Genomic DNA, 25,210 nt, shown 5'->3' with positions numbered 1-25,210 from the left:
CTCAAATGTGTGTCCGGATGTTGAAGGAAACCCATCGGATGAGATTTTGTCAGTTTTTGCGTTAAAAAGGTAAGAGGCTATACCTCTCTCTCTCTCTCACCGCGAGCATAATTTAGTCTTTTTCATCTTCTTCTGCTTTTGGATGGCCGGGTCCTTCAGGGGTTTTGGATTCTCCGTCTGGCAGCCAAGATCGCTATCGGCTTTCCGCTTGGAAGCCGCCGCCCGCCGCCACCACTTCCATGGAGTTCCACAATTCGTCATCTTCCTCTTTCACCTGATCTTGCAGGTTGATGGACAGATCGAGATCCTCACTCTGCAGAACAAACAGAACAAGGTTTGCCTATTTGCCGATGACTCTAAAGTGTGCAATAGGGTTGATATTCCTGGAGGCGTCTGTAATATGGTAAATGATTTAGCTTTACTAGATAAATGGTCAAAGAAATGGAAACTGCAGTTTAATGTTTCCAAATGTAAAATAATGCACTTGGGGAAAAGGAATCCTCAATCTGAGTATTGCATTGGCAGTTCTGTGTTAGCAAAAACTTCAGAAGAGAAGGATTGAGGGGTAGTGATTTCTGACAGTCTCAAAATGGGTGAACAGTGCAGTCAGGCAGTAGGGAAAGCAAGTAGGATGCTTGGCTGCATAGCTAGAGGTATAACAAGCAGGAAGAGGGAGATTATGATCCCGCTATATAGAATGCTGGTGAGACCACCTTTGGAATACTGTGTCCAGTCCTGGAGACCTCACCTACAAAAAGATATTGACAAAATTGAACGGGTCCAAAGACGGGCTACAAGAATGGTGGAAGGTCTTAACCATAAAGCGTATCAGGAAAGACTTAATGAACTCAATCTGTATAGTCTGGAGGACAGAAGGAAAAGGGGGGACATGATCGAAACATTTAAATTTGTTAAAGGGTGAAATAAGGTCCAGGAGGGAAGTGTTTTTAATAGGAAAATGAACACAAGAACAAGGAGACACAATCTGAGGTTAGTTGGGGGAAAGATCAAAAGCAACGTGAGAAAATATTATTTTACTGAAAGAATAGTAGATCCTTGGAACAAACGTCCAGCAGACATGGTTGGTAAATCCACAGGAACTGAATTTAAACATGCCTGGATAAACATAGATCCATCCTAAGATGAAATACAGGAAATAGTATAAGGGCAGACTAGATGGATCAGGAGGTCTTTTTCTGCCGTCAATCTTCTATGTTTCTATGTTAAAAGAAAAGCAAAACTAGACACTCCTCCTTTTCGTACCTAAATAAAATGAAAATATAGAAACACTGCACCAGAAATCGATGGAACATAAAACCCCTAAAAATGAATCCGTTATCTTCTTCAGAAATATCCAAAAAGAATACAATACAATATGCAGAACTAAAGAAAACAAACACACAATTCCACACACTAGATACAAATACTCAATATTAGGTCGCTTGAGAGTGATAGTCAACAATACGGTTGACAAATTATGTCTTTTATATAACAAATAAATATAAGTGCTAGTGTGCCTTTCGTGCCCTGTCCAATTGTCTCTCCTTATCTCATATCTCATATATCTTTTCTTCCTTTCATATATCTTCTCCTCTATTTCTATATTTTATTTATTTCTATATTTATTTATTGGATTTGTATGCCGCCCCTCTCCGTAGACTCATATATCTTTTCTTCTATCCTTTTCTTTATATATAATACTACATGTCTATTCTCTTCAATATGTATTGTGTATTGGACAAAATAAATAAATAAATAAATAAATAAATAAATAAAAATAAATGTACATAGTGAAAGAAAATATTAATTGATGATAAGCAAATAACTATGTGCGAATTGGTAGCGGTGACTGTATGAGGCTCCACCCATCCACCCGGACGGCGCCATATTTTTTTTATGTGAAAAAGCAAGCGGATGAAGCGTGCGCTTCCGAACCAGTTGGGAAGGTAAATATATTCCACTGCTGGGTGAGTATCCAAAATCTCCCGGTCAGCCTCACTGGTTGATTGGGAGCAATAATGCACCCCGTGTTAAGACCGGATGTTTTAATAATCGCTCGAAGTTATGACGGACTCCCCAAAACTACTTAGTATTTTCAAGGTTATGATAGCCGTACACAGACACTATACAGAGTGATGCCATGGGGGGCGCGTGAGCCCGGGGAATGGCTTTTTTTGCACCGAACAATAGCATACAGCACAGAGTAGGAGATACGACGTGGATATGTATGGGGTCTGCAATATGGTAAATGATTTAGCTTTACTAGATAAATGGTCAAAGCAATGGAAACTGCAGTTTAATGTTTCCAAATGTAAAATAATGCACTTGGGGAAAAAGAATCCTCAATCTGAGTATTGCATTGGCAGTTCTGTGTTAGCAAAAACTTCATAAGAGAAGGATTTAACGGTAGTGATTTCTGACAGTCTCAAAATGGGTGAGCAGTGTGGTCGGGCGGTAGGAAAAGCAAGTAGGATGCTTGGCTGCATAGCTAGAGGTATAACAAGCAGGAAGAGGGAGATTGTGATCCCGCTGTATAGAGCGCTGGTGAGACCACATTTGGAATACTGTGTTCAGTTCTGGAGACCTCACCTACAAAAAGATATTGACAAAATTGAACGGGTCCAAAGACGGGCTACAAGAATGGTGGAAGGTCTTAAGCATAAAACGTATCAGGAAAGACTTCATGAACTCCATCTGTATAGTCTGGAGGACAGAAGGAAAAGGGGGGACATGATCGAAACATTTAAAGATGTGAAAGGGTTAAATAAGGTTCAGGAGGGAAGTGTTTTTAATAGGAAAGTGAACCCAAGAACAAGGGGGCACAATCTGAAGTTAGTTGGGGGAAAGATCAAAAGCAACATGAGAAAATATTATTTCACTGAAAGAGTAGTAGATCCTTGGAACAAACTTCCAGCAGACGTGGTTGGTAAATCCACAGTATAACTGAATTTAAACATGCCTGGGATAAACATATATCCATTATAAGATAAAATACAGGAAATAGTATAAGGGCAGATTAGATGGACCAGGAGGTCTTTTTCTGCCGTCAGTCTTCTATATTTTTATGTTTCTATGATATAACAAACCGTTAAGAGACACCATGGAAAAATATTTAACAGGGATGAAAAGAAAGGAGGAGAGAGACGGAGATCTCGAGACAAATGTAAGTCTCCCGAAAACTAAAATGAGGAGATATGACAAAGCTTATGTAGCGCTTGGCTTCACTGTGACTATGGTGGGAGACGAGGAAAAACCGGTATGTTTACTGTGTCTAAAAATGTGGACAGCATGAAGTCAAATAAATTAAGGTGTCACTTAAACACATTACACCCCAATCACGCTAATAAGCCGCTTGAGATCTTTCAGCGAAAACGTGATCAATATTGCAAACTATCGTCCCGGCGGAGAGTTGGGGAGGTGTGAAATGTTTACTTCTTCCTGGGGAAGGCGTAACAGAAAATAATTGAGAAACAATGTACTATATAACGATGGTCACTCACCTCCCATTTTTCTCGGGTGGTCAGCAAGAGGCAGTTCAATCGGGATTTTAGATAAACCTGGAATCAAGACAAACTTGGTGAGAAATGTTTTTTAAAAAGGGGAATAAATTAAACCGAGGATTTCCCGTTTCTTGGACAACCTGCGTCAAAGCTTTCCTGGAGATCCAAATCCAACTTGACTAAAGATAAAAGTTAGATAGTTTGCACAGACTCTCTCATTTAGAGAGAGAAGGATATTGAAATCTTACTGGACGGTCACTTAAACGTGAGCCAGCTGTGTGCAGCAGCAGCCAAAAAAGTTAAGGCAATCCTTGGTTATATAAACAGAAGCATAGAATAAAAACCACTGGAAGAATTAGCACAGCTTTATAAAGCTTTAGTTAAGGCCACACATCTGGAATGCTACATCCACTTTTGGTGCCCACATTACAAAAAAAAGATGTTGAGAGACTTTGGAAAAAGTTCAGAGAAGAGCAATTAAGGATTATTAAAGGCCTGGAGACCAAAACATATGAACAACGGTTACAGGAATTGAGTTTGGCTAGTGCAGAGAAAAGGACTAGGGCCTTTTTTCCACTTATGGTGGACGTGCACTAAAACAAGAACCTATTGGAATACTATAGGGAAATGGTTAACAGAAATTCTAAAGGAGAAAACAGAGAAAAAAGCCAGAATTTTTTCTTTTGCGGATTTTTAACAAAACATATAAAAAATAGAATAGAATTTTATTGGCCCAGTGTGATTGGACACACAAGGAATTTGCATTTATCAAGATAAATACTTGATCACCCATATTCTAACAGCCGCTAGGATAACTTACACCAAACTATGGAAAAGTGAGGAGCTACCAAGAGAAGAAATGATAATTTTAAAAATTATGAAATATGCCGAGATGGATATTAACCAAAAAATTAGAAGGGAAAGAGGAGATAGATTATTATAGAGTTTGGGATAAATTCTACATTTGGTTAAAACAAAGAAATAGCTAATTGGGTGAAATGAAATGCAAGGCTCAAAAGATCAATAATTGATATGTTTAATAATTGATATGCCACTCTGAGTCTTCGGAGAGGGGCGGCATACAAATCTAAATAATAATAATAATAATAATAATTATTATTATTATTATTATTATTATTATTAATTGGAATTAGATTTTTCTACATCTTTTTTTCATTTTTGAATTTTTCTTCTCTTATGAAATGTACAATATTTACAGTAAATATAGACAAAAATGTTCTCAATTCATGTAAAAATGTATACAGCTCTGTATGTGCTTCTGATGAAAATTGGGATGTAAATCATCCCAGATGAGTGTGTTTTTCAATTATGTTTGTGTGTTTTTATGTGTTTTGTTTTAAATTTAAAAAATAATTAAAGGACTAGGGAGGAGGGAAGTTGATAGCAGTCTTCCAGTATTTGAAGGGCTGCCAACAAAGAAAAGGGGGTAAAATTATTCTACAAAGCACCAGAGGGCAGGGCAAGAAACAATGGATGGAAACTAAGTGAGTAGAGAAGCAAACACGAATTAAGGAAAAACTTCATAACAGTGAGAGCAATAAACCAGTGGAACTGCTTGCCTCCAGAAGCTGTGGGCGTTTCCATCACTTGAGGTTTTTAAGAAGAGACTGAAATAATATAGGTTCTCCTGCTTGAGCAAGGGGCTAGACTAGAAGACCTCAAGGTGCCTCCCAGCTCTATTCTGATTGCATGCTCCAGACTCTGTACCCAAATCCCCAATTCTCAGGACTGCCCTCTACCTTATGCTCTAAACGCCGGCTCTGGAGGTTGTGCAGCCGAAGAAAGCGGTCCAATCCACACGAGGCGACCACGGGAAGCGTAGGGTGGCACCGGATGGCCCGGACGCTGCCGGCAAAACCCTTAAGGCACTTCTCCAAACGCCCTGCAGTGGAGAGATTCCAAGGCTGAGTCAACAAGGATTGCATCCCCCCCCCAAAATACATGCGATAGGACAGACTCAATCCACCATATTTCAACTGGGGAACTCTTGAGAATCCTAAATCAAAATTTAGGAATTTCTGGAAGCTCGGCCCTCAAGACCAATTAATTATCAACAGGCACAGAGAGGTAAATGACATTTAGACCCCTTTTGAAAGGCAATAAGCAAGCTAGGAAGGAAATAACAAGGCCAGAACACCTCCTCAGAACCCAGATAAGCAGGGATTAACACCATACAAACAATTGAGCAGAAAACAACAACCACAATAATAATAATAATTATTATTATTATTATTATTTATTAATCTTTATTTATTAATCAGATTTGTATGCCGCCCCTCTCCGTAGACTTGGGGCGGCTAACAGCAATAATAATACAATGGAAACAAATCTAATATTTAAGTTAATTTTAAAAATCCCAATTTAAGAAACCAATCATACATACTGACGTACCATGCATAAATTTTATAAGCCTAGGGGGAGGGAAAGTATCAATTCCCCCATGCCTGACAACAGAGGTGAGTTTTAAGGAGCTTACGAAAGGCAAGGAGGGTGGGGGCAACCCTGATATCTGGGGGGAGTTGGTTCCAAAGGGTCAGGCCCACCACAGAGAAGGCTCTTCCCCTGGGTCCCGCCAGACGGCATTATTATTATTATTATTATTATTATTATTATTATTATTATTATATTTATTAGATTTGTACGCCGCCCCTCTCCAAAGACTCAGAGCGGCTCACAACAATAATAAAAAGTGTAACAAATCCAATAATTAAAAACTATCTAAAAACCCATATCATTAAAATAGTCACATAACCCAACCATACCATAATAAACCGTGATAGCTGGGGGTATATCAGTTACCCCGTGCCTGGCGACATAGTTGGGTTTTTAACAACTTGTGAAAGGTGAGGAGGGTGGGGGCAGTTCTAATATACAGGTGGAGTTCATTCCAGATGGCTGGGGCCACCACAGAGAAGGCTCTTCCCCTGGGTCCCGCCAGACAGCATTGTTTAGTCGACGGGACCCGGAGAAAGCCAACTCTGTGGGACCTAATCAGCCGCTGGGATTCGTGCGGTAGCAGCCGGTCCCGGAGGTATTCTGGTCTGATGCCATGTAGGGTTTTATAGGTCATTACCAACGCTTTGAATTATGACCGTAAACTGATCGACAGCCAGTGCAAGCCGCGGAGTGTTGACGAGACATGGGCATATCTAGGAAAGCCCTCACGACCAGTTAGGTCCCACAGAGTTGGCCTTCTCCAGGTCCCGTCGACTAAACAATGTCGTTCGGCGGGACCCAGGGGAAGAGCCTGCTCTGTGGCGGCCCCGACCCTCTAGAACCAACTCCCCCCAGATATCAGAGTTGCCCCCACCCTCCTCGCCTTTCGTAAACTCCTTAAAACCCACCTCTGTCGTCAGGCATGGGGGAATTGATATATTCCCTTCCCCCTAGGCTGATAAAATTTATGCACGGTATGTCTGTATGTATGATTGGTTTCTTAAATTGGGGGGTTTTTTTACATTTATTTATTTATTTATTTGATTTGTATGCCGCCCCTCCCCAGAGACTCGGGGCGGCTAACAGCGACAATAAAACAGTGTACAATAGTAATTTGGTATTGATGATTAAAAATCTATTAATATAAAAACCAAACATACATACAGACATACCATGCATAGAATTGTAAAGGCCTAGGGGGAAAGAGGATCTCAATTCCCCCATGCCTGGCGGCAGAGGTGGGTTTTAAGTTGTTTATGAAAGGCAAGGAGGGTGGGGGCAGTTCTAATCTCTGGGGGGAGTTGGTTCCAGAGGGCCGGGGCCACCACAGAGAAGGCTCTTCCCCTGGGTCCCGCATTACTTTTAATATTAGATTTGTTCATATTGTCTTTTTACTGTTGTTAGACGTCCCGAGTCTACGGAGAGGGGCGGCATACAAATCTAATAAATAAACAAACAAACAAACAATGCACGAATACAATACCCCAATCAAGGGATTATCAAGGGTGTATATTAGCAGGGCAAGTTGCTCTATATAAACAGGGAACAAATTCCACACTCCCTCTCGCTGATGGTGTTACTTAGTTGGGTAACGAAAAACCTGCAAGCAAACAGCGCAAAAGAACAAAGGCCCCACGATTTACAATTGCATGGCTCAGTTAAATTACTGATAAAAGCTTCTAGCGCTCAGGCAGATAAGGTAGAAATTTTGAGGTGCCAAGATTTGATTTTAGGGTGGTACCCGTTACTAAACCAATGGCTGCCGATCAGTTTCCGGTCACAATTCAAAGTGTTGGTCATGACCTTTAAAGCCCTACACGGCAATGGACCAGATTACCTCCAGAACCGCCTGCTACCGCACGAATCCCAGCGACTGATAAGGTCCCACAGAGTCGGCCTTCTCCGGGTCCTGTCGACTAAACAATGTCGTTTGGCGGGCCCCAGGGGAAGAGCCTTCTCTGTGGCGGCCCCGGCCCTCTGGAACCAACTCCCCCCCAGAGATTAGAACTGCCCCCACCCTCCCTGTCTTTCGTAAACTACTCAAGACTCATTTATACCGCCAGGCATGGGGGAGTTGAGATAGCTCTTCCCCCTAGGCCATTACAAGTTATGCATGGTATGTTTGTGTGTATGTTTGGTTTTATAATAGGGGTTTTTAGTTGTTTTTATTATTGGATTGTACATGTTGTGTTTATTATTGTTGTTAGCTGCCCCGAGTCTGCGGAGAGGGGCGGCATACAAATCCAATAAATAATAATAATAATAATAATAATAATTATTATTATTATTATTATTATTATTAGAATAGTAAAACCCACATCTAAACCTAAAACCGTTCCATTCTCAATCCAAAACAGAGCTGTTATCACGCCTTCCATTTGTTCTTCATAAATCTGGTTAAAGAAAACTCCGTGGGAATCGGGCATAGAAAACAGTTTGCTTTCACCCTCCAAATTCTATTTTGACGACTTTTGAAGGAAATCCTTTTTTCTTTTCCAGTTATACCTTGCCGTAGATCTATAACTGCAACGTCTCCGTGAGAACTGCCAACAACCACAGCACTGGGGGGGGAAATTAGAATGTATGTTTGAGAGCAAATTCCTTATGTATCTAATCATACTCGGCCAATAAAGAATTCTATTTCTACTCTACTGTTTTAAAATCTTGCTTTGCAATAGAAAATCACCAAATGGTTTTCACCATGTAAGCATCAGAACAGTTAGACCTTATATACTGTATGTTTATTATTCCAAAAGATACAGTTTTTGATTCTTTCTTTGGAAGAAAAGCTAATTAAATTATAGAATTATCCTTTAATATCAAGAACTTCTTACATCGGATACAAAATTTAATTTCGACTGGAAACCATGCTTGGATTGTGATGGTATAAGCTCTTGTATATTACCTCTGTGATTTGGGTGTTATTTTCCATACAATCCCATTTCTGCTCGAGCAATAATTTCTATTCTTGATTTAATTATTTACTGTTTGATGCTGTGTAAATCATTAACAGAATGATAATCAAATATATTCCATTTGAAATTCCAAAAGTGGTGCGGTGGCCTAGAAGTGGAGCTCTGGTCTCACTATCAGGAGGCTGTGAGTTCGAAGCTAGGTAGAGGCAGATCCTCTTCTCTTTGGGCACGATGGGGATATACAGTATCATAGAAACATAGAAACATAGAAGACTGACGGCAGAAAAAGACCTCATGGTCCATCTAGTCTGCCCTTGTACTATTTCCTGTATTTTATCTTACAATGGATATATGTTTATCCCAGGAATGTTTAAATTCAGTTCCTGTGGATTTACCAACCACGTCAGCTGGAAGTTTGTTCCAAGGATCTACTACTCTTTCAGTGAAATAATATTTTCTCACGTTGCTTTTGATCTTTCCCCCAACTAACTTCAGATTGTGTCCCCTTGTTCTTGGGTTCACTTTCCTATTAAAAAACACTTCCCTCCTGAACCTTATTTAACCCTTTCACATCTTTAAATGTTTTGATCATGTCCCCACTTTTCCTTCTGTCCTCCAGACTCTACAGATTGAGTTCATGAAGTCTTTCCTGATATGTTTTATGCTTAAGATCTTCCACCATTCTTGTAGCCCGTCTTTGGACCCGTTCAATTTTGTCAATATCTTTTTGTAGGTGAGGTCTCCAGAACTGAACACAGTATTCCAAATGTGGTCTCACCAGCGCTCTATATAAGGGGATCATAATCTCCCTCTTCCTGCTTGTTATACCTCTAGCTATGCAGCCAAGCATCCTACTTGCTTTCCCTACCGCCTGACTGCACTGCTCACCCATTCTGAGACTGTCAGAAATCACTACCCCTCAATCCTTCTCTTCTGAAGTTTTTGCTAACACAGAACTGCCAATGCAATACTCAGATTGAGGATTCCTTTTCCCCAAGTGCATTATTTTACATTTGGAAAACATTAAACTGCAGTTTCCATTGCTTTGACCATTTATCTAGTAAAGCTAAATCATTTACCATATTACAGACCCCTCCAGGAATATCAACCCTATTGCACACTCTACTGAACAAAACTCCACAGTGGCAACAGGAAGGGTATCCGGTCATTAAAAACTCAGCTCCATTCAACTGCCCACATTCCACCCCACAAAGGTCATTAAAAAGGGGATGATTCCATTTGAAATTCCACATTATCTTATTTCTCTTTTTCTTTCACCAGCACATTTTTGTTCATGTTTTCTTATTTTTATAAAAGCAGAGTTCTATTCCAGAAGAAAGAGCTGCTCTTAAATTCTATAACTGCCTCCTGCAATAGCTTATCCGCTCCAGGACAAGGAAAACAAAACTCACTTCGCATTGGAGGTGAGTGAGAGCGCCGTAAGTGGGTACTCGCCGAAGGTCACTTCCAAGACGGGACGGCGTTGGGGGCAGCTGGGATCGTAAAGCCGGACCTGGATGAAGAAGGTCAAGGGGATCAGGCCGAATTCTGGCACCAAAACCAGGATAGGACGAAATAACTGAAATACCGTTGGGGCACAATAGATAGAGAAGGATTGTCCAACATTACTGAAGGGGTGGAGGGAAGGGCGTTCCTCTCCATATTCCTCATTATTTCCCTTCCTTCTTTCCTCCCTCCCACCTATTCTCATTCCTATCTTCATCTTCCCATCCATTCCTCCCTCCCTCCTCTGTTTCCTTCCCTTTATTCCTCTTCCCATACGTTCCGTCCTTCCTTCTCTGTTCCTCCCTCCCTTTTCTTCCTTCCTTCCTCTCATCCATTCTTTCCTTCCTGCCATCCATTCATTCCTTCATTCCCCTTCCTTCCTCTCATCCATTCTTCCCTTCCTTCTTCCCCTCATCCATTCTTTCCTTCTTTCCCCTTCCTTTCTTCCTTCCTTCCTCCTCTCATTCATTCCTTCGTTCACCTTCCTTCCTCTCACCCATTCTTCCCTTCCTTCTTCCTCTCACCCATTCTTTCCTTCCTTCCTTCCCCTTCCTTCTTCCTCTCATCCATTCCTTCCTTCCTTCCCCTTCATTCCTCCTCTCAACCACTCCTTCCTCCCTCTCATCCATTCCTTCCTTCCTCCCGTCTTTTCCTTCCTTTCCTTCTTTCTTTTCCTAGTTAACCCAGGGGTTTGCAACCTTAAACACTCAAAGAGCCTTTTCCACCCACCCACGTTATGACCTAACAAAAACAAACACCCACCTCGCTTAATTCTGGAGCTGCCGGAAGTCTGGTTCCCCACCCCACCCCACCCAAGCCATAGAGTCTCCTCCTAGCACGGTGTCCTTTTTTTCTCTACCCGTCCTAACCAAAGCCTTATCAATTGTGGAGCTGACCAGAAAACCCACCCCTTGCCATAGAGTCTCATCCTCCTGGTGCGACATGCTTTTCCCTTCCCTAACCAGGAGCTCCTCAAAATTGTGGTGCCAACTGGCGAGAGGGAACCGCAATATTGGGATGAAAGGAGCCACATGTGGCTCCAGAGCTATGGGTTGCTGACCTTTGAGTTAACCTCTCACTCCTATATTCTGGAAGAGACATAGTCCCTAATTTCAAGAGCAATGCTAGTTGGAGTTATCAGGGGTGCTTATTACTAGGCCAAACCCAACTGACCAACTATAAACTTTTTTTTTTCAGTGGCTGGAGATCTCCCTTATCTTTACCAGCTTCTACCTGATGGTGTCCGGTGCACGTCACAATCTTCTCTGATCCAGGCAGGAATTCCATATCCCGGTCCCAGATAGGTATCCTCAGGTCGAGCCAATCATGGCACACCTGTGACAGGTACAAAGAAATCGCGTGGATACAGAAAGAAGACTCACGAGTCCGAAATGGCAAACCCAAGGCAATGGACCCGCGTGTGTAAACACAAAGCCAGACAGGCCAATAAACCACTCACGTTTTTGGCTCGAAAAACCGGTTCCTGAGGCTGGTGTAGGTCCCATATTTTGAGACAATTCTCTTTCCCTCCCGTGGCGATACGGTGGTGCTGCTCGGAGTTTTGCTTCATACGGCACACGCCAGGCCCCACCTCTATTTCCACCTGTCAAAAGGAGAATTTTGGTGAGTGAAAATGAATTCTGCCACTTCCTTTCTTTTTCTGGGAAGCAAAATGATTTTATTAACCATTCTAATGGCAAATGATAGGGGGGGGAAAGAGTAGGAAGAGAAACAGTAGAAACAGTACACCATTAATGGGTTTATATTTTGTTATTAAATATATATGTATATATGTATGTACGTATGTATGTATGTATGTCACATTTTTTTTGCTGCATTTGAAAATTAAGGGAGACTAGGATAGATCTATTTCGGCCTTATTTTGGCCTCATCAGCTAGCCATACCCTCACTGGGACTTCAACCTACAACCTTTGCCTTCCTTGTAAGGCAGAGAATTATCCTCTAGGCTACAGTATCTAATCCCTTCAGCTCTGCACCAGGGAAGGGTTACATATTTTTGTGTCGAATCACCCTGGTGTATTGAAGGAACATCACAGCACCTTATTTGCCTCTCGGCCCAATATATATATATATCCTAGTCTCCCTTAATTTTCAAATTCAGCAAAAAAAACATGTGACACATACAGATAGAATTGTCGGCTATCAATAAAATTAACTGCCTTGGAAATGGCCCTGGGTTGGGCCGAGAGGCAAATAAGGAGCTGTGATGTTCCTTCAATACACCAGGGTGATTCGACACAATAATATGTAACCCTTCCCTGGTGCAGAGCTGAAGGGATTGGATACTGTAGCCTAGAGGATAATTCTCTGCCTTTCAAGGCAAAGGTTGCAGGTTCGAGTCCCAGTGGGTATGGCTAGCTGATGAGGCCAAAATAAGGCCGAAATAGATCTATCCTAGTCTCCCTTAATTTTCAAATTCAGCAAAAAAAACATGTGACATATATATATATATATACTCAAATATGAGATAGTTTATTATTATTATTTTATTATTCATTAGATTTGTATGCCGCCCTTCCCTAAAGACACTGTTTACTCAAGTTTGGGAAGTATTGGTCTATGAGGAGGGAGGGAAAAGGAATTAAAAATACTAGAAGCCTGAGAGGGTTTTTTTCTGACTAGCTAGTCGATATTTCTATCATACGCTTTTTTAAATCAATGGCTAGTTTGGTCTCTAGGTTAATGTAGCGGGCTAGAAACCAGGAAGTGGTGAGTGACAGCTGATTGACGTTGGGCCAGTGTCTCTATCTCTCTCTTATCCCAGCCCACCTCACAGGATGGCTGTTGTGTGGAAATAGGAGGTGGAAGGAGGAATAATTAAGTATGTTTGCCATCTTAGGAACATAGAAACAGAAGACTGACAGCAGAAAAAGACCTCCTGGTCCATCTAGTCTGCCCTTATACTATTTCCTGTATTTTATCTTTAGGGTGGATATATGTTTATCCCAGGCATGTTTAAATTCAGTTACTGTGGATTGACCAACCACATCTGCTGGAAATACCTTGAGATATTTATAAAAATAACACAGGCAGAATATGAATAAATAAAACTTTTTAGAATAGAATCGATAGAATAGAATAGGATAGGATAGAATATGGAATGGAACAGAAAATAGAATGGAATGGAATAGAAAATAGAATAGAATAGAATTGAATTGAATGCAATAGAAAACAGAAGAGTAAAGAGAAAAGAATAAATAGAATAGAATAGAAAAGAATAGAGAAGAAAATAGAATAGAATTCTTTATTGGCCAGGTTTTATTGGACACACAAGGAATTTGTCCTTGGTGCGTATGCTCTCAGTGAACATAAAAAGACAAGGTACATTCATCAAGAATCATAAGGTACAACACTTAGTGATTTTCATAGACTACAAATAAGGAATCATATAAGGATACAAACAGCAAAGTTACAGTCATGCAGTCATATGTGGGAAGGGATGGGTGACAGGAATAATGAGAAAAACCAAAAGCAATTGTAATGCAGCCTAGTTTGACAATGGTGAGGGAATTATTTGTTTAACAGAGCGATGGCGTTTGGGGGGAAATTGTTCTTGTGTCTAGTTGTCTAGGTGTGCAGTGTTCTATAGCGTTGTTTATGTCCAGGATGTATTTTCTGGTTTTCTAACCACCCTTTCTAATTTATTTATTTTATTTATTTATTTTATTACTTAGATTTGTATGCCGCCCCTCTCCGAAGACTCGGGGCGGCTCACAACATGTAGAAACAAATCAGAAGCAATCAGACAAATTTAAAATATTTAAATATTTAAAAACCCCATATGCTAACAGACACACACACAGACATACCATGCATAAATTAAACGTGCCCAGGGGGAGATGTTTCAGTTCCCCCATGCCTGCCGGCAAAGGTGGGTTTTAAGGAGTTTACGGAAGGCAGGAAGAGTAGGGGCAGTTCTAATCTCCGGGGGGAGTTGGTTCCAGAGGGCCGGTGCCGCCACAGAGAAGGCTCTTCCCCTGGGGCCCGCCAACCGACATTGTTTAGTTGACGGGACCCGGAGAAGGCCCACTCTGTGGGACCTAATCGGTCGCTGGGATTCGTGCGGCAGGAGGCGGTCTCGGAGATATTCTGGTCCGATGCCATGAAGGGCTTTAAAGGTCATAACCAACACTTTGAATTGTGACCGGAAACTGATCGGCAGCCAATGCAGACTGCGGAGTGATGGTGAAACATGGGCGTAGCTAGGTAGGCCCATGACTGCTCTCCCAGCTGCATTTTGCACGATCTGAAGTCAATCATGAAAGACAGACTGAAGCAGTTAGGTTTATGCAGTCAATTTCGTGACCAGAATGGTGCCTCCTCTATAATCATCCTATACAAACGACTTCCATAGAGGAAAAACCATACAGTTATTCAACGGTACTACTAACAAAGAGAAAAAACCCTTTAAATTTCCAACCTCGACTAGCACGGACCTCACAACTGAATACAAGGCAATAGTACTCACATTCTCCGAGGAGGAATCTCGCCAAATTTTCATCAACCCAGACTCCACACAGGTGATAAGGGAACTGCAAGTCACAAGGGGGGGGGGGGGGGGAGGGAATCAAAAGCAGAGAATTTTTTTTTTCCCAGTTCAAGATATAGAAATACAGAAAGAGACCTGATATAGTTCGGACTTCAAGAAAGCAAATAAGCGGTTTCTTCCCAAGGCCCTGGTGCCAAGATCGACATGGGGTGGCTAAGGATGCAAGTTTTATTTCTGTTTCAAATAAGTGTTTTTTTTTCTTTGCTTAATTTTAATATCTTTATTATTTCTGGTAATGGGTGACTGTTTTAAGATTTTTTTTTAAAAAAAAATACAAGTAGTCCTCAACTCATGCCCACAATCGAGCCCAAAATTTTCACTCTTAAATAAGACAGTTATTAAGTGATTTTTTTTTTTTACCCCAGTTTACGACCTTTCTTGCCATGGTTCTTAAGGGAATCACTGCAGTCGGTAAGTTAGTTAAGACGGTCATTAAATGTGTCCGAAAGTCACAAAAGGAGACCATGACGTGAGCCCGGGCCACTGCAACCGTCATAAAGATGAGTCTATTGCCAGGTGTCTGAATTTTCATCGCATGACAAGCGTCCAAATTTTGATCGCATGACAAGTGTCCAAATTTTGATCAGGATACCACAGGATTGTTCCAACCATTGCAAGGGTCGAAAATGGTACTAACTATGACCTATAAAGCTCTACATGGCATCGGACCAGATTACCCCCGGGACCGCCTTCTGCTGCATGAGTCCCCGCGACTGGTCAGGTCCCACAGAGTCAGCCTTTTTCTGGTCCGGTCAGCCAGACAATGTCTGGCGGGGCCTAGGGGAAGAGCCTTCTCTGTGGCGGCCCCGGCCCTCTGGAATCAGCTCCCTCCGGAGATTCGCACTGCCCCCACTGTCCTCGCCGTTCGTAAGAGTCTTAAGAATCATGTCACCAGGCATGGGGCAATTAGATCAACCCTCCCCCTTTAATAAATAGCCGCCCCGAGTCTTCGGAGAAAGGCGGAATACAAGTCGAATAAATTATTATTAATTATTAAATGAAATGTGTGGTTGTGAATGAATTGGCTGATCGATTTTACTGGGTTGGGTTTTTAGTTTGTAATTTTAATTGATTATGTATTTGTTGCTGTATTATTTATATTGTATCCTGAGAGCCGCCCCGAGTCTTCGGAGAAGGGCGGCATATAAATCTAATTAATAATAATAATAATAACATCATCATCAACAACAATTTTGAACAATCCACTACTACACGAATTGCTGCAAGTCAAGGATAAAGATGACAAAAACAGCAGTGCCACATTCTTCCTTCCTTCCTTCCTTCCTTCCTTCCTTCCTTCCTTCCTTGGACTTTTATGCCGCCCCTCTCCAAGGACTCGGGGCGGCTTACAACATATAATAAACAATATATAGTATAATAATAATAATAATTTATTAGATTTGTATGCCTCCCCTCTTCGAAGACTCGGGGCAGCTCACAACAATAATAAAACAATGTTACAGTGGAACAAATCTAATATTAAAAGAGAAAAAGACATATAAAACCCTATCATTTAAAACCAAACAACACATACATACCAAACATAAAGTATAAAAGCCTGGGGAAGGTGTCTCAGTTCCCCCATGCCTGGCGGTATAGGTGAGTCTTGAGTAGCTTACGAAAGACAAGGGGGGTGGGGGCAGTTCTAATCTCTGGGGGGAGTTGATTCCAGAGGGCTGGGGCCGCCACAGAGAAGGCTCTTCCCCTGGGGCCCGCCAAACAACATTGTTTAGTTGACGGGACCCGGAGAAGGCCAACTCTGTGGGACCTTATCGGTCGCTGGGATTCGTGCGGTAGCAGGCGGTTCCGGAGGTACTCTGGTCCAGTGCCATGTAGGGCTTTAAAGGTCATAACCAACACTTTGAATTGTGACCAGAAACTGATCGGCAACCAGTGCAGGCCACGGAGTGTTGTAGATACGTGGACGAATCTGGGAAGCCCCACGATGGCTCTCGCGGCCGCATTCTGCACGATCTGAAGTTTCCGAACACTTTTCAAAGGTAGCCCCATGTATCTTAGATCCAATTAATTTAATTTAAAATCTAAAGACCCAAACCCCCCATATAAAACAGTCATACCATTCTCTCAGCATTCTCTCAACACATTCAATGGCCAACACATTAAGGATGGGTTTGCAGGGCAAAGCGAGCAAAAGTCTTTATAATTGCGCGATGCCTTTTCAAAGTCTGTTTTCATCTCTTTCCTACCTCAAGTCGGAATAGGAAATACTCTGCCATTTTTCCAACACAGGGAAAAATAAAATGGGATTCACTCTTACCCATCAAGAACAGCTAAGCCGCAGAAGGGTCCTTCACCTCCCTGGCAATCTCGGGATTCAATAAACTTGCCCTTTTCCGTACTGAATAATCTAACGGATCCATCGAGGCACCCCACAAAGATCTATGTGGAAAAAGAAAGCCACGGGATTCATTAAGAGCAGTTACAGATCTTCAGGGTTAACGTTTCTTAGATAACTCAGGCAAGGTCTTCACGGGTTCAACCCCCGTTGTTGCTGTTGTTAATTGCAAAGTTGTGTCAACGTTCCTTCCTGTACTCTTCCATCCTCTGGAGTCCATTTAAGCTCGCAACTGCTACTTCAGTGACCACGGGACCACAATGGTTGTGAGTGTAAAACAACAACAACAATCCCAAGTTCCTCTTTTTTTCAGTCCTGTTGTCACTTTGAAAGGGAACTAAATGGACTGTGGTAAGTTAAGGACTAAGTGTAAATAAATAATAAGCCTGTATCCCATCTGACTCTCAGTGACTCTGGGCAGCTCACAAGAGTCAAAACAAAGACATTACACTCAAATCAATTAAACATAATACAGTGATACCTCGTCTTACAAACGCCTCATCATACAAACTTTTCGAGATACAAACCCAGGGTTTAAGATTTTTTTTGCCTCTTCTTACAAACTATTTTCATCTTACAAACCCACCACCGCTGCTGAGATGCCCCGCCTCCAGACTTCTATTGCCAGCAAAGTGCCCGTTTTTGCGCTGCTGGGATTCCCCTGAGTCTTCCCTCCATGGGAAACCCCACCTCTGGACTTCCATGTTTTTGTGATGCTGCAGGGGAATCCCAGCAGCGCAAAAACGGGCGCTTCGCTGGCAACGGAAGTCCGGAGGTGGGGTTTCCCAGCGAAGGGAGCCTCAGTGAAATCGCAAAAACAGAGAGGTCCAGAGGTGGGGTTTCGAGGACATCAGTGTTTTTGCAATGCTGCGATTTCACTGATGCTCCTTTCGCTGGGAAACCCCACCTCCGGACTTCCGTTGCCAGCGAAGCGCTTGTTTTTGCGATGCTGGGATTCCCCTGCAGCATCGCAAAAACACAGAAGTCCAGAGGTGGGGATTCCCATGGAGAGGAGCCTCAGGGGAATCCCATCAGCACAAAAACGGGCACTTCGGCTGGCAAAAGGTGTGAATTTTGGGCTTGCACACATTAATCGCTTTTTCATTGATTCCTATGGGAAACATTGTTTTGTCTTACAAACTTTCCACCTTAAGAACCTCGTCCTGGAACCAATTAAGTTTGTAAGACAAGGTATCACTGTATTTGGCAAAAACGATGAATCAAAAGGTCCTCAATTCTCCCTTACTCAAACTCTGGGTGAAGCCAGCAAAGCACAAGTGGAATTGGAAGATCAAGTCACCTCTGATTCGTATGAATCTCCCCAACACATGGCGGTGACAGCTTCTTGTCGACTGAGCGTCGTTTCTCCCATCCTATAATTTGTGGCCTGTTTCTTCTGCAGGTTAACCCCTAAAAGTAGAGAAAGGGAGATCACATGACAGGAAACAGAATAAGAAAGCAGCCTGTTTCCTCCTCCACCACCATCACCACCTTAACTTTCCAGCAAGGGAAAATGTTGTTAATAAAGGAGAATATCGGAGAGCAACAGTCACCACAAGAGACAATGTTGCTGGATGATGGACCAAGTGGCCTCTTCAGCTCCGGCTTTATTTTATTATTATTTAAATAAAGATAATGATGATGATGACGATGACAAAAACAACAACAATAACGGTGCGTATACGTATATATGATATATAATAATACTATATAATTTACTATTAAATTATAACCCCATCTCACCTAGAGGTTTAGAAAATGTGTATAGGTGTATGTGTCATATGGATGAGAGAGAGATGATAGATAGACAGACAGACAGACAGACAGACAGACAGACAGACAGACAGACAGACAGGATGAGATGATAGATAGTTACATAGATAGATGAGACAGATAGAGATGATATATATAGAGAGATAATAGATAGATGAAAGACAGACAGATAATGATACATAGGATATATAATGACACTACACAATTATTAAATTTATATGCCCCATCTTGCCTAGAGGTTTACAAAGTGTGTACAGTTGTGTCAGATATGATAGATATAAATAGGTAGATAGGTGAATGATAGACAGGTAGATAATGATAGATAGGATGTATAATGATGCCATGCAATTATTATTAAATTTATATGCCCCATGTCGCCTAGAGGTTTAGAATGTGTACATGTGTATGTGTCAGATAGATAGATAGATTACATAATACTAAATATTAAATTATTATTAAATGTATATGCCCCCCCTCGCCTAGAGCTTTAGTAAGTCGTTTTTAGCTTCCCTGTCAGTCAATATGAATTCAGCACGTGAAGCTGGAGGCAACTGACATTTCCTTCCCTCCACTTTACCCTCTCCGTTCTCCGCTCGCCTATTTCCCTTTGCGCTCTACATATGCCCAGAGGCACCATGCACATATTTAGAAGCAACTGTTCCCCCAACCCCAACCCCGGCTTCCTTGCTTCTTCCGTCCCTTAACTTTCCATTCCAGATTCACCCCAACACGCTTTTAGTCCTCATTACCTTTCAATATGCCCGTTTCGGATCCCACCCACACGTGGCTGCCCCGCGCGGGTGACGCCATGTCTGTTTTTCGCTCCGCTGAGGTGTTGCCGGGCCGGAAAGATTAAAGCGACGGACCGGAATCGTGCGACCTTGGCTCTGATTGGCTGACGCGCCGCTTGGGTACGTCAATCATAGTCGCCCCCCTCGCGCTTTCCCCCCCTCTTCAGACGGTCCTGCCACTTTTGATACAGGAAAAATTAAAGCAAGGATAATTAGAAATAGGTTGTTTGAATTCTTGGTGGTTTTTCTCCCTCCCCCCAAAGAATAACTTGTAAATTTATAATTTTTTATCCTGCCTTTATTTACAAATTCCTTGTGTCCAATCACATTTGGCCAATAAATGATTCTATTCTAAATATTGTTGTGAGCCGCCCCGAGTCTTCGGAGAGGGGCAACATGCAAATCTAATAAATTATTACTATTATTATTGTTGTTGTTGTTGTTGTTGTTATTATTATTATTATTATTATTATTATTATTATTATTATTATATAACTTAAGGTGGCAAACATACCTAATTCTTCATCCTCCTATTTTCTTCCTCACAACCCTGTAGGTTTGGGCTGAGTGAGGGACTGGGCCAAAATTCCCCAGTCACATTTCATGCATAAAACGGGACTATAAATCACTAATTTTTTTTCTAGGCTAGTGCCTTAACTACTAGGCCAAACTGCCTCTTAGAAATCATGCTTAGAAGTCATTAGAATTGGAACAATAAAAGTCCATCCAGAGTCTTCTGCTTTTTTTCTCCTTTTTTCTGTTCTTTAATGCCAAACAAGGGTTTAAACTAAAGTAAGAAGCGAAGATAAACTTGTGTGTGTGTGTGTGTGTTAAATCCACTGATCAGAAATAAGCTTAGCAGAGTTTTCAGCAGAGGCTTACTTTATTTCCGAAGCCCCCAACAACAACATGGCAACACCATAGATTTTCTTTTCATTCCCTTACCTCCCAACATTTTAGATAGTTTGACTGCATCTACAAATTGATGTCTTCGCCTAAAAATATAGACTTCCAAAAACATACAAGGAAAACCTTACAGATCAATGAAGGAATGGATAGAAACAACAGGGAATAAAAGACCACAGAGCCCAGATAAATATTGTATGACACTGCCACCATCCCGCAATGTTTAAGATTACATTTCATGAGGAAACAGAGATCTGATTTCAGAATTTTTTCCACACCTTTTCAGAGGATTGCTACTCCTTTCAACGAAATTTTAAAGTGTAGCAAAAACTGTCCTACAATGAAGAGCCAAAATTACAATAACAGCACAACGGAGAGAATGTCCAGCCTGTGATAAGTTCGTACGTTCTGCAGAAATTAGGAAGATCCTATCAGGCAGAAGTAGAGCAGGAATAATAAAAATCTCATATAAAAGAGGGAAAATATTTTTAAAAAGGTTTTCAAAGCATTGTATTGTCTTTGCTAGTTGAAATCTCTTCTTTTAGCTGGCTAAGTAAGCGCTTGACATTGGTGGTAGGTTTGCAAAACTTGGTACCTTCAACTTTGTAACAGATCACTCCAAATCAGCCCCATTTCATTACAGGTAGTCCTTGATTTACGACCATAATTGAGCCCAACATACCTGTTGCTAAACGGAACATATGTTAAGTGAGTTTTGCCCCATTTTGCAAACTTTCTTGCCACGGTAGTTAAATATATCACTGCAGTTGTTAAGTTAGTATCATGGTTATTAAGTGAATCCAACTTCCCCATTGACTTTGCCTGCGAGAAGGTCATAAAACGGGATCCTTTGACTCCCTATCACAAATAAGAGTTAATTGCCAAGCATCTGAATTAAGATCGTATGTGTGAAAAACACAAGTCCCTTTGTTCACTGTCGTCGTAACTTTGAACAGTCACAAAATGAGCTGTTGTAAATTAAGGACTACCGGAACCTGTATTTTCAATCAAATCTGGCAAGAATACGAGCGTGAAACGGGAAGGTTGCCTGTTAGGCACGGAGTTTTGCCGTGGTTCATTCTCAGAATTTAAAACCATCTTCCCATCATTGCCGTCTGGAATAGCATTGACGTTTTGACCGAATGTGCGCAGCTGTGGCCTGTGCAATGTATCGTATGTCCCACTTGAAGCAATGTGAACATTGCCAAATAGAAATGAATCCTGCAGAGAAACCAGTCCAAAGATTGTCTCAGCAGCTAGCTCGAGCGTATGCGCACAAGGGGAACTCTACGGCCCTTTCAACCCCCCTGGTAACCCTGCACAAGATACCCTCCACTTGTTTAGCCGTCAGGATGAGGCAGGCTGCGCCAGAGAGTGGCCAAGAAAGGCGGGCAGCGCAGATCCCACTGCAGGTCTTCGCAGGCGTTTCCCTCCGGACACAAAACTTTCACACACATTTCGGCGTCTCGGCCTCCTTCGGCATCGCGGAAGGGCTCCGTCACGTCGAATCGGGCGCCACAGGCGTCTCCGTTCAGCAGACGGGTGTCCCGTCTTTTGGACCGAGGTTGGAAGAGGGACTGGGGCCAAGGGGGAGCGGTCAGGAGGAGGCGGAGAGGGAAAGGCCGGCTCTGATCCGGAGGCTGCTCCAAGTTCAGCAGGACGAACGCTTTGGTGAGACGGACGCCGCTCTGGCAACGGAGGTGAAGCGCCCAGCAGAATTCGTGCTCTGCCCCTACGAGGGAGAAGAGAGGCAGTAAACAGCACAGGGTCACTTAGAGGTGACAGGAGGAGGAGAGGGGAGGGGGAAAGGAGAGGATAAACAAAAAGAGGAGGGAAGGGAAGGATGAAAGAAAGGAAAACATAAAAGGGAAGGGAAGGAAAAGATAAAACAGGAAAGGAAAAAATAAAAGAACGAAGGGAAAAGAAAAGAAGGAAAGGAAAAGATAAAAGAAGGAAAGGAAAAGATGGAAGGGAAGGAGAAAAGATAAAGGATAAGATAAAAGGGAAGGAAAAGATAAAAGAAGGAAAGGGAAAGATAAAAGAAGGAAGGGAAAAGATAAAAGAAGGAAGGGAAAAGATGGAAGGGAAGGAGAAAGATAAAGGAAAAGATAAAAGGGAAGGAAAAGATAAAAGAAAAAGAAAAGAAGGAAAGGAAAATATAAAAAAAACAAAAGGAAAACATACAAGAGGGAAAAGAAAAGATGGAAGAGAAGGGAAAAAAGATGAAAGGGGAGAAGGGAAGGGAAAGTTAACAAGAAGGAAAAGAAACAACAGCATATAAAGTGTAAAATAAATTACATGTAAAATATAAAGCCAAATAATTGAAACCCCCAGCCTTCCTTTCTCCCCCTGATCTAACTCACACCACCAGAATTCGTCTGCAAGTCCCAGAAACCCAATTCACCACCACTCAAAAACTCCAGATTTCCCTTCAAAGTTACATTCCTGGACTCCGAACCTAGTTGTGTCAACAAGCTTCGATTGCCTTCGCAACCATTGCAGCCTGCCCCCTTTTCCTAGCCCATTTCAAACGCAGAAGCACTAAAACACTTCGTCAGACTAACCACGACCCTCGGTTTTACGTGGGACAAGATTCCTTGGGGAAGGATCGCAACCGTCTCACACACACAGCGACGTAGAGACACCCCCCCTCTTCCCACGAACTCGAAAGCCTTGGGAACGGGCCGGACAGCTGTTCCACATCTGCTAACGCTCCAGGGCGGAGTCTCCCAAGCCCGTCCTCTGCTTGGGCCTGATTGGTTGCACGGTTGGCATCCCGTCGTAGCCTGGCACCCGTCTTTCGACCCTTCCGCTCACCTTGCCTTCCTTCGTTGACTTTCAACGACGTGGCCATACTCCTCAGGTCGCTGGAGGCCAGCAACGCCATGTAGGCTCCGTACGCATGAGAAGTACATCGCAACATGCAGCTGCTAAATCTGGGTTGCACTGGCAGCTGTCCCTCCCGCGTCGCCGGCGGGCTGTCATCGGCGGCAGGGCAAAGCGGCCACGAGGGCCCGCCGGTTGGTGCTTCAGTCGCCACTTCCTGACCTCTGACCCAGCCCACAACCGCCGTGCTCAGGATCCATAAGACGATCAGCCCAGGGCGACGACCCGTCATTGCGAGTTTTCGGGACACAAACCAGCATGTTGAGGAAGGAGCGCGGGAGGGCAGGCCGAGGGGGCTGGATCACACAGCCACAACAGGCCTAGACCTGTCGCTCTAGCCTGCGTGGATTCCTTGGCCCCCACCAGCTGCTGGGAAGGGTGCCCAGAGCAGCAACTGCCAAGCAGCTTTGGAATGCCAGGCGCCAAAGGGAGAAAACAGAGACGGGGGGGAGAGAGATAAAGGACCGCCCGCAGCATGGCCAAGTTATATAAGATGGAGCGTGCAAGGGACATTTTCCACGGACGGCAGAAGGCTTGTTTTCGCCCCACCATTTTGTACAAGTCCGGGCAGAACGTGGGTCGCCACAAAAGGAAAAAAAAAAGACCCATCCTCGAATACAGCTCAGCCGTTTGGAACCCATATCGCATCTCAGACATCAACCCCCTTGAAAATGTCCAGATACTTCACCAGAGGAGCCCGTCACTCCTCCACTCGAAACAGACTAGACTTTCAATCCTGGGCCTAGAAAGCCTTAAACATGATCTAAGTATTGCCCACAAGATCATATGCTGCAACGTCCTGCCTGTCGGCGACTACTTCAGCTTCAACCACAACAACACAAGAGCACACAACAGATTTCAACGTAATATTAACCGCTCCAAACTTGACTGTAAAAAATATGACTTCAGTAACCGAGTTGTCGAAGCGTGGAACTCATTACCGGACTCGTGTCATCCCCAAACCCTCAACACTTTACCCTTAGATTATCCACGGTTGACCTATCCAGATTCCTAAGAGGTCAGTAAGGGGCGAGTACAAGTGCACTAGAGTGCCTTCCGTCCCCTGTCCTATTGCTCTCCTATATCTCCTATACCTTTCTTCTATTCCTATCTTTTCTTCTATTCTTTCATTGATGTTTTATTTTGATATCTTCTCTTCTATTCTTAGATATATTTTACTATGAGTATATCCTCTATAACACAGGTCCCCAACCGCCGGTCCGCGGACCGGCACCGGGCCGTTGGGGGTTTTCAGCCGGTCCGCGGCGCCAGGGCCCCCTCGGCCTTTCCGCACCACCAGCGGCGCTCCCCCCGCCAGCCAGCCAAGCCCCGCGGCCGCCGGAACCGGCTCCTCGCTCTCCCCCCGCCGCCCGCCGCGTTTGCAGGAGGTGGGGAGGGTTGGGCGGCCCGCCAAGGCCAGGAGGGACGCCGCTGCCCCCCCCTTCCCTCTCTCCGCCCGCCGCTGCGCCTCCTTGACGCCGGGAGGAAATGCCGGCAAAGGCTTTCCTCAGCGGAGGCCGGCGAAGGTGATATTGAATGTCGGGGGAGA

At 43.1% G+C, this 25,210-nt stretch overlaps 2 protein-coding genes across 3 annotated transcripts; both read right to left on the bottom strand.

The window, feature by feature from the left end:
- WDR74 (WD repeat domain 74) lies at positions 1-19,922 on the bottom strand. Its single transcript, XM_070766633.1, is given in 12 exon segments — positions 1-228; positions 230-313; positions 3,501-3,557; positions 5,261-5,403; positions 8,463-8,518; positions 10,285-10,385; positions 11,612-11,713; positions 11,838-11,981; positions 14,869-14,932; positions 17,228-17,349; positions 18,606-18,715; positions 19,828-19,922. Coding segments are annotated over 12 exon segments (1,176 nt in total). The 5' UTR covers positions 19,889-19,922; the 3' UTR covers positions 1-96.
- Positions 19,923-20,733: 811 nt separating this feature from the next.
- LOC139175603 (uncharacterized) lies at positions 20,734-24,855 on the bottom strand. 2 transcript variants are annotated; one of them, XR_011560536.1, is made up of 2 exons: positions 23,340-23,528; positions 20,734-22,507 (listed from the first exon to the last, which is right to left on the bottom strand). XR_011560536.1 is itself a non-coding variant. In XM_070766775.1 (2 exons), exons 1-2 carry the CDS (start codon positions 23,891-23,893, stop codon positions 22,116-22,118), a joined length of 693 nt encoding a protein of 230 aa, XP_070622876.1. In that variant the 5' UTR covers positions 23,894-24,855; the 3' UTR covers positions 20,734-22,115. The 2 variants fall into 2 exon arrangements, 1 of the variants encoding a protein (XP_070622876.1); XM_070766775.1 differs by lacking the exon at positions 23,340-23,528 and adding an exon at positions 23,593-24,855.
- Between the last annotated feature and the right edge of the window lie 355 nt (positions 24,856-25,210).

Source organism: Erythrolamprus reginae, chromosome 13, assembly GCF_031021105.1.
Source record: "Erythrolamprus reginae isolate rEryReg1 chromosome 13, rEryReg1.hap1, whole genome shotgun sequence".
NCBI classification, from domain to species: Eukaryota; Metazoa; Chordata; class Lepidosauria; order Squamata; family Dipsadidae; genus Erythrolamprus; species Erythrolamprus reginae.
The sequence above is the reverse complement of the archived record's forward strand: the minus strand, read 5'-3'. Positions and strand labels throughout refer to the sequence as shown.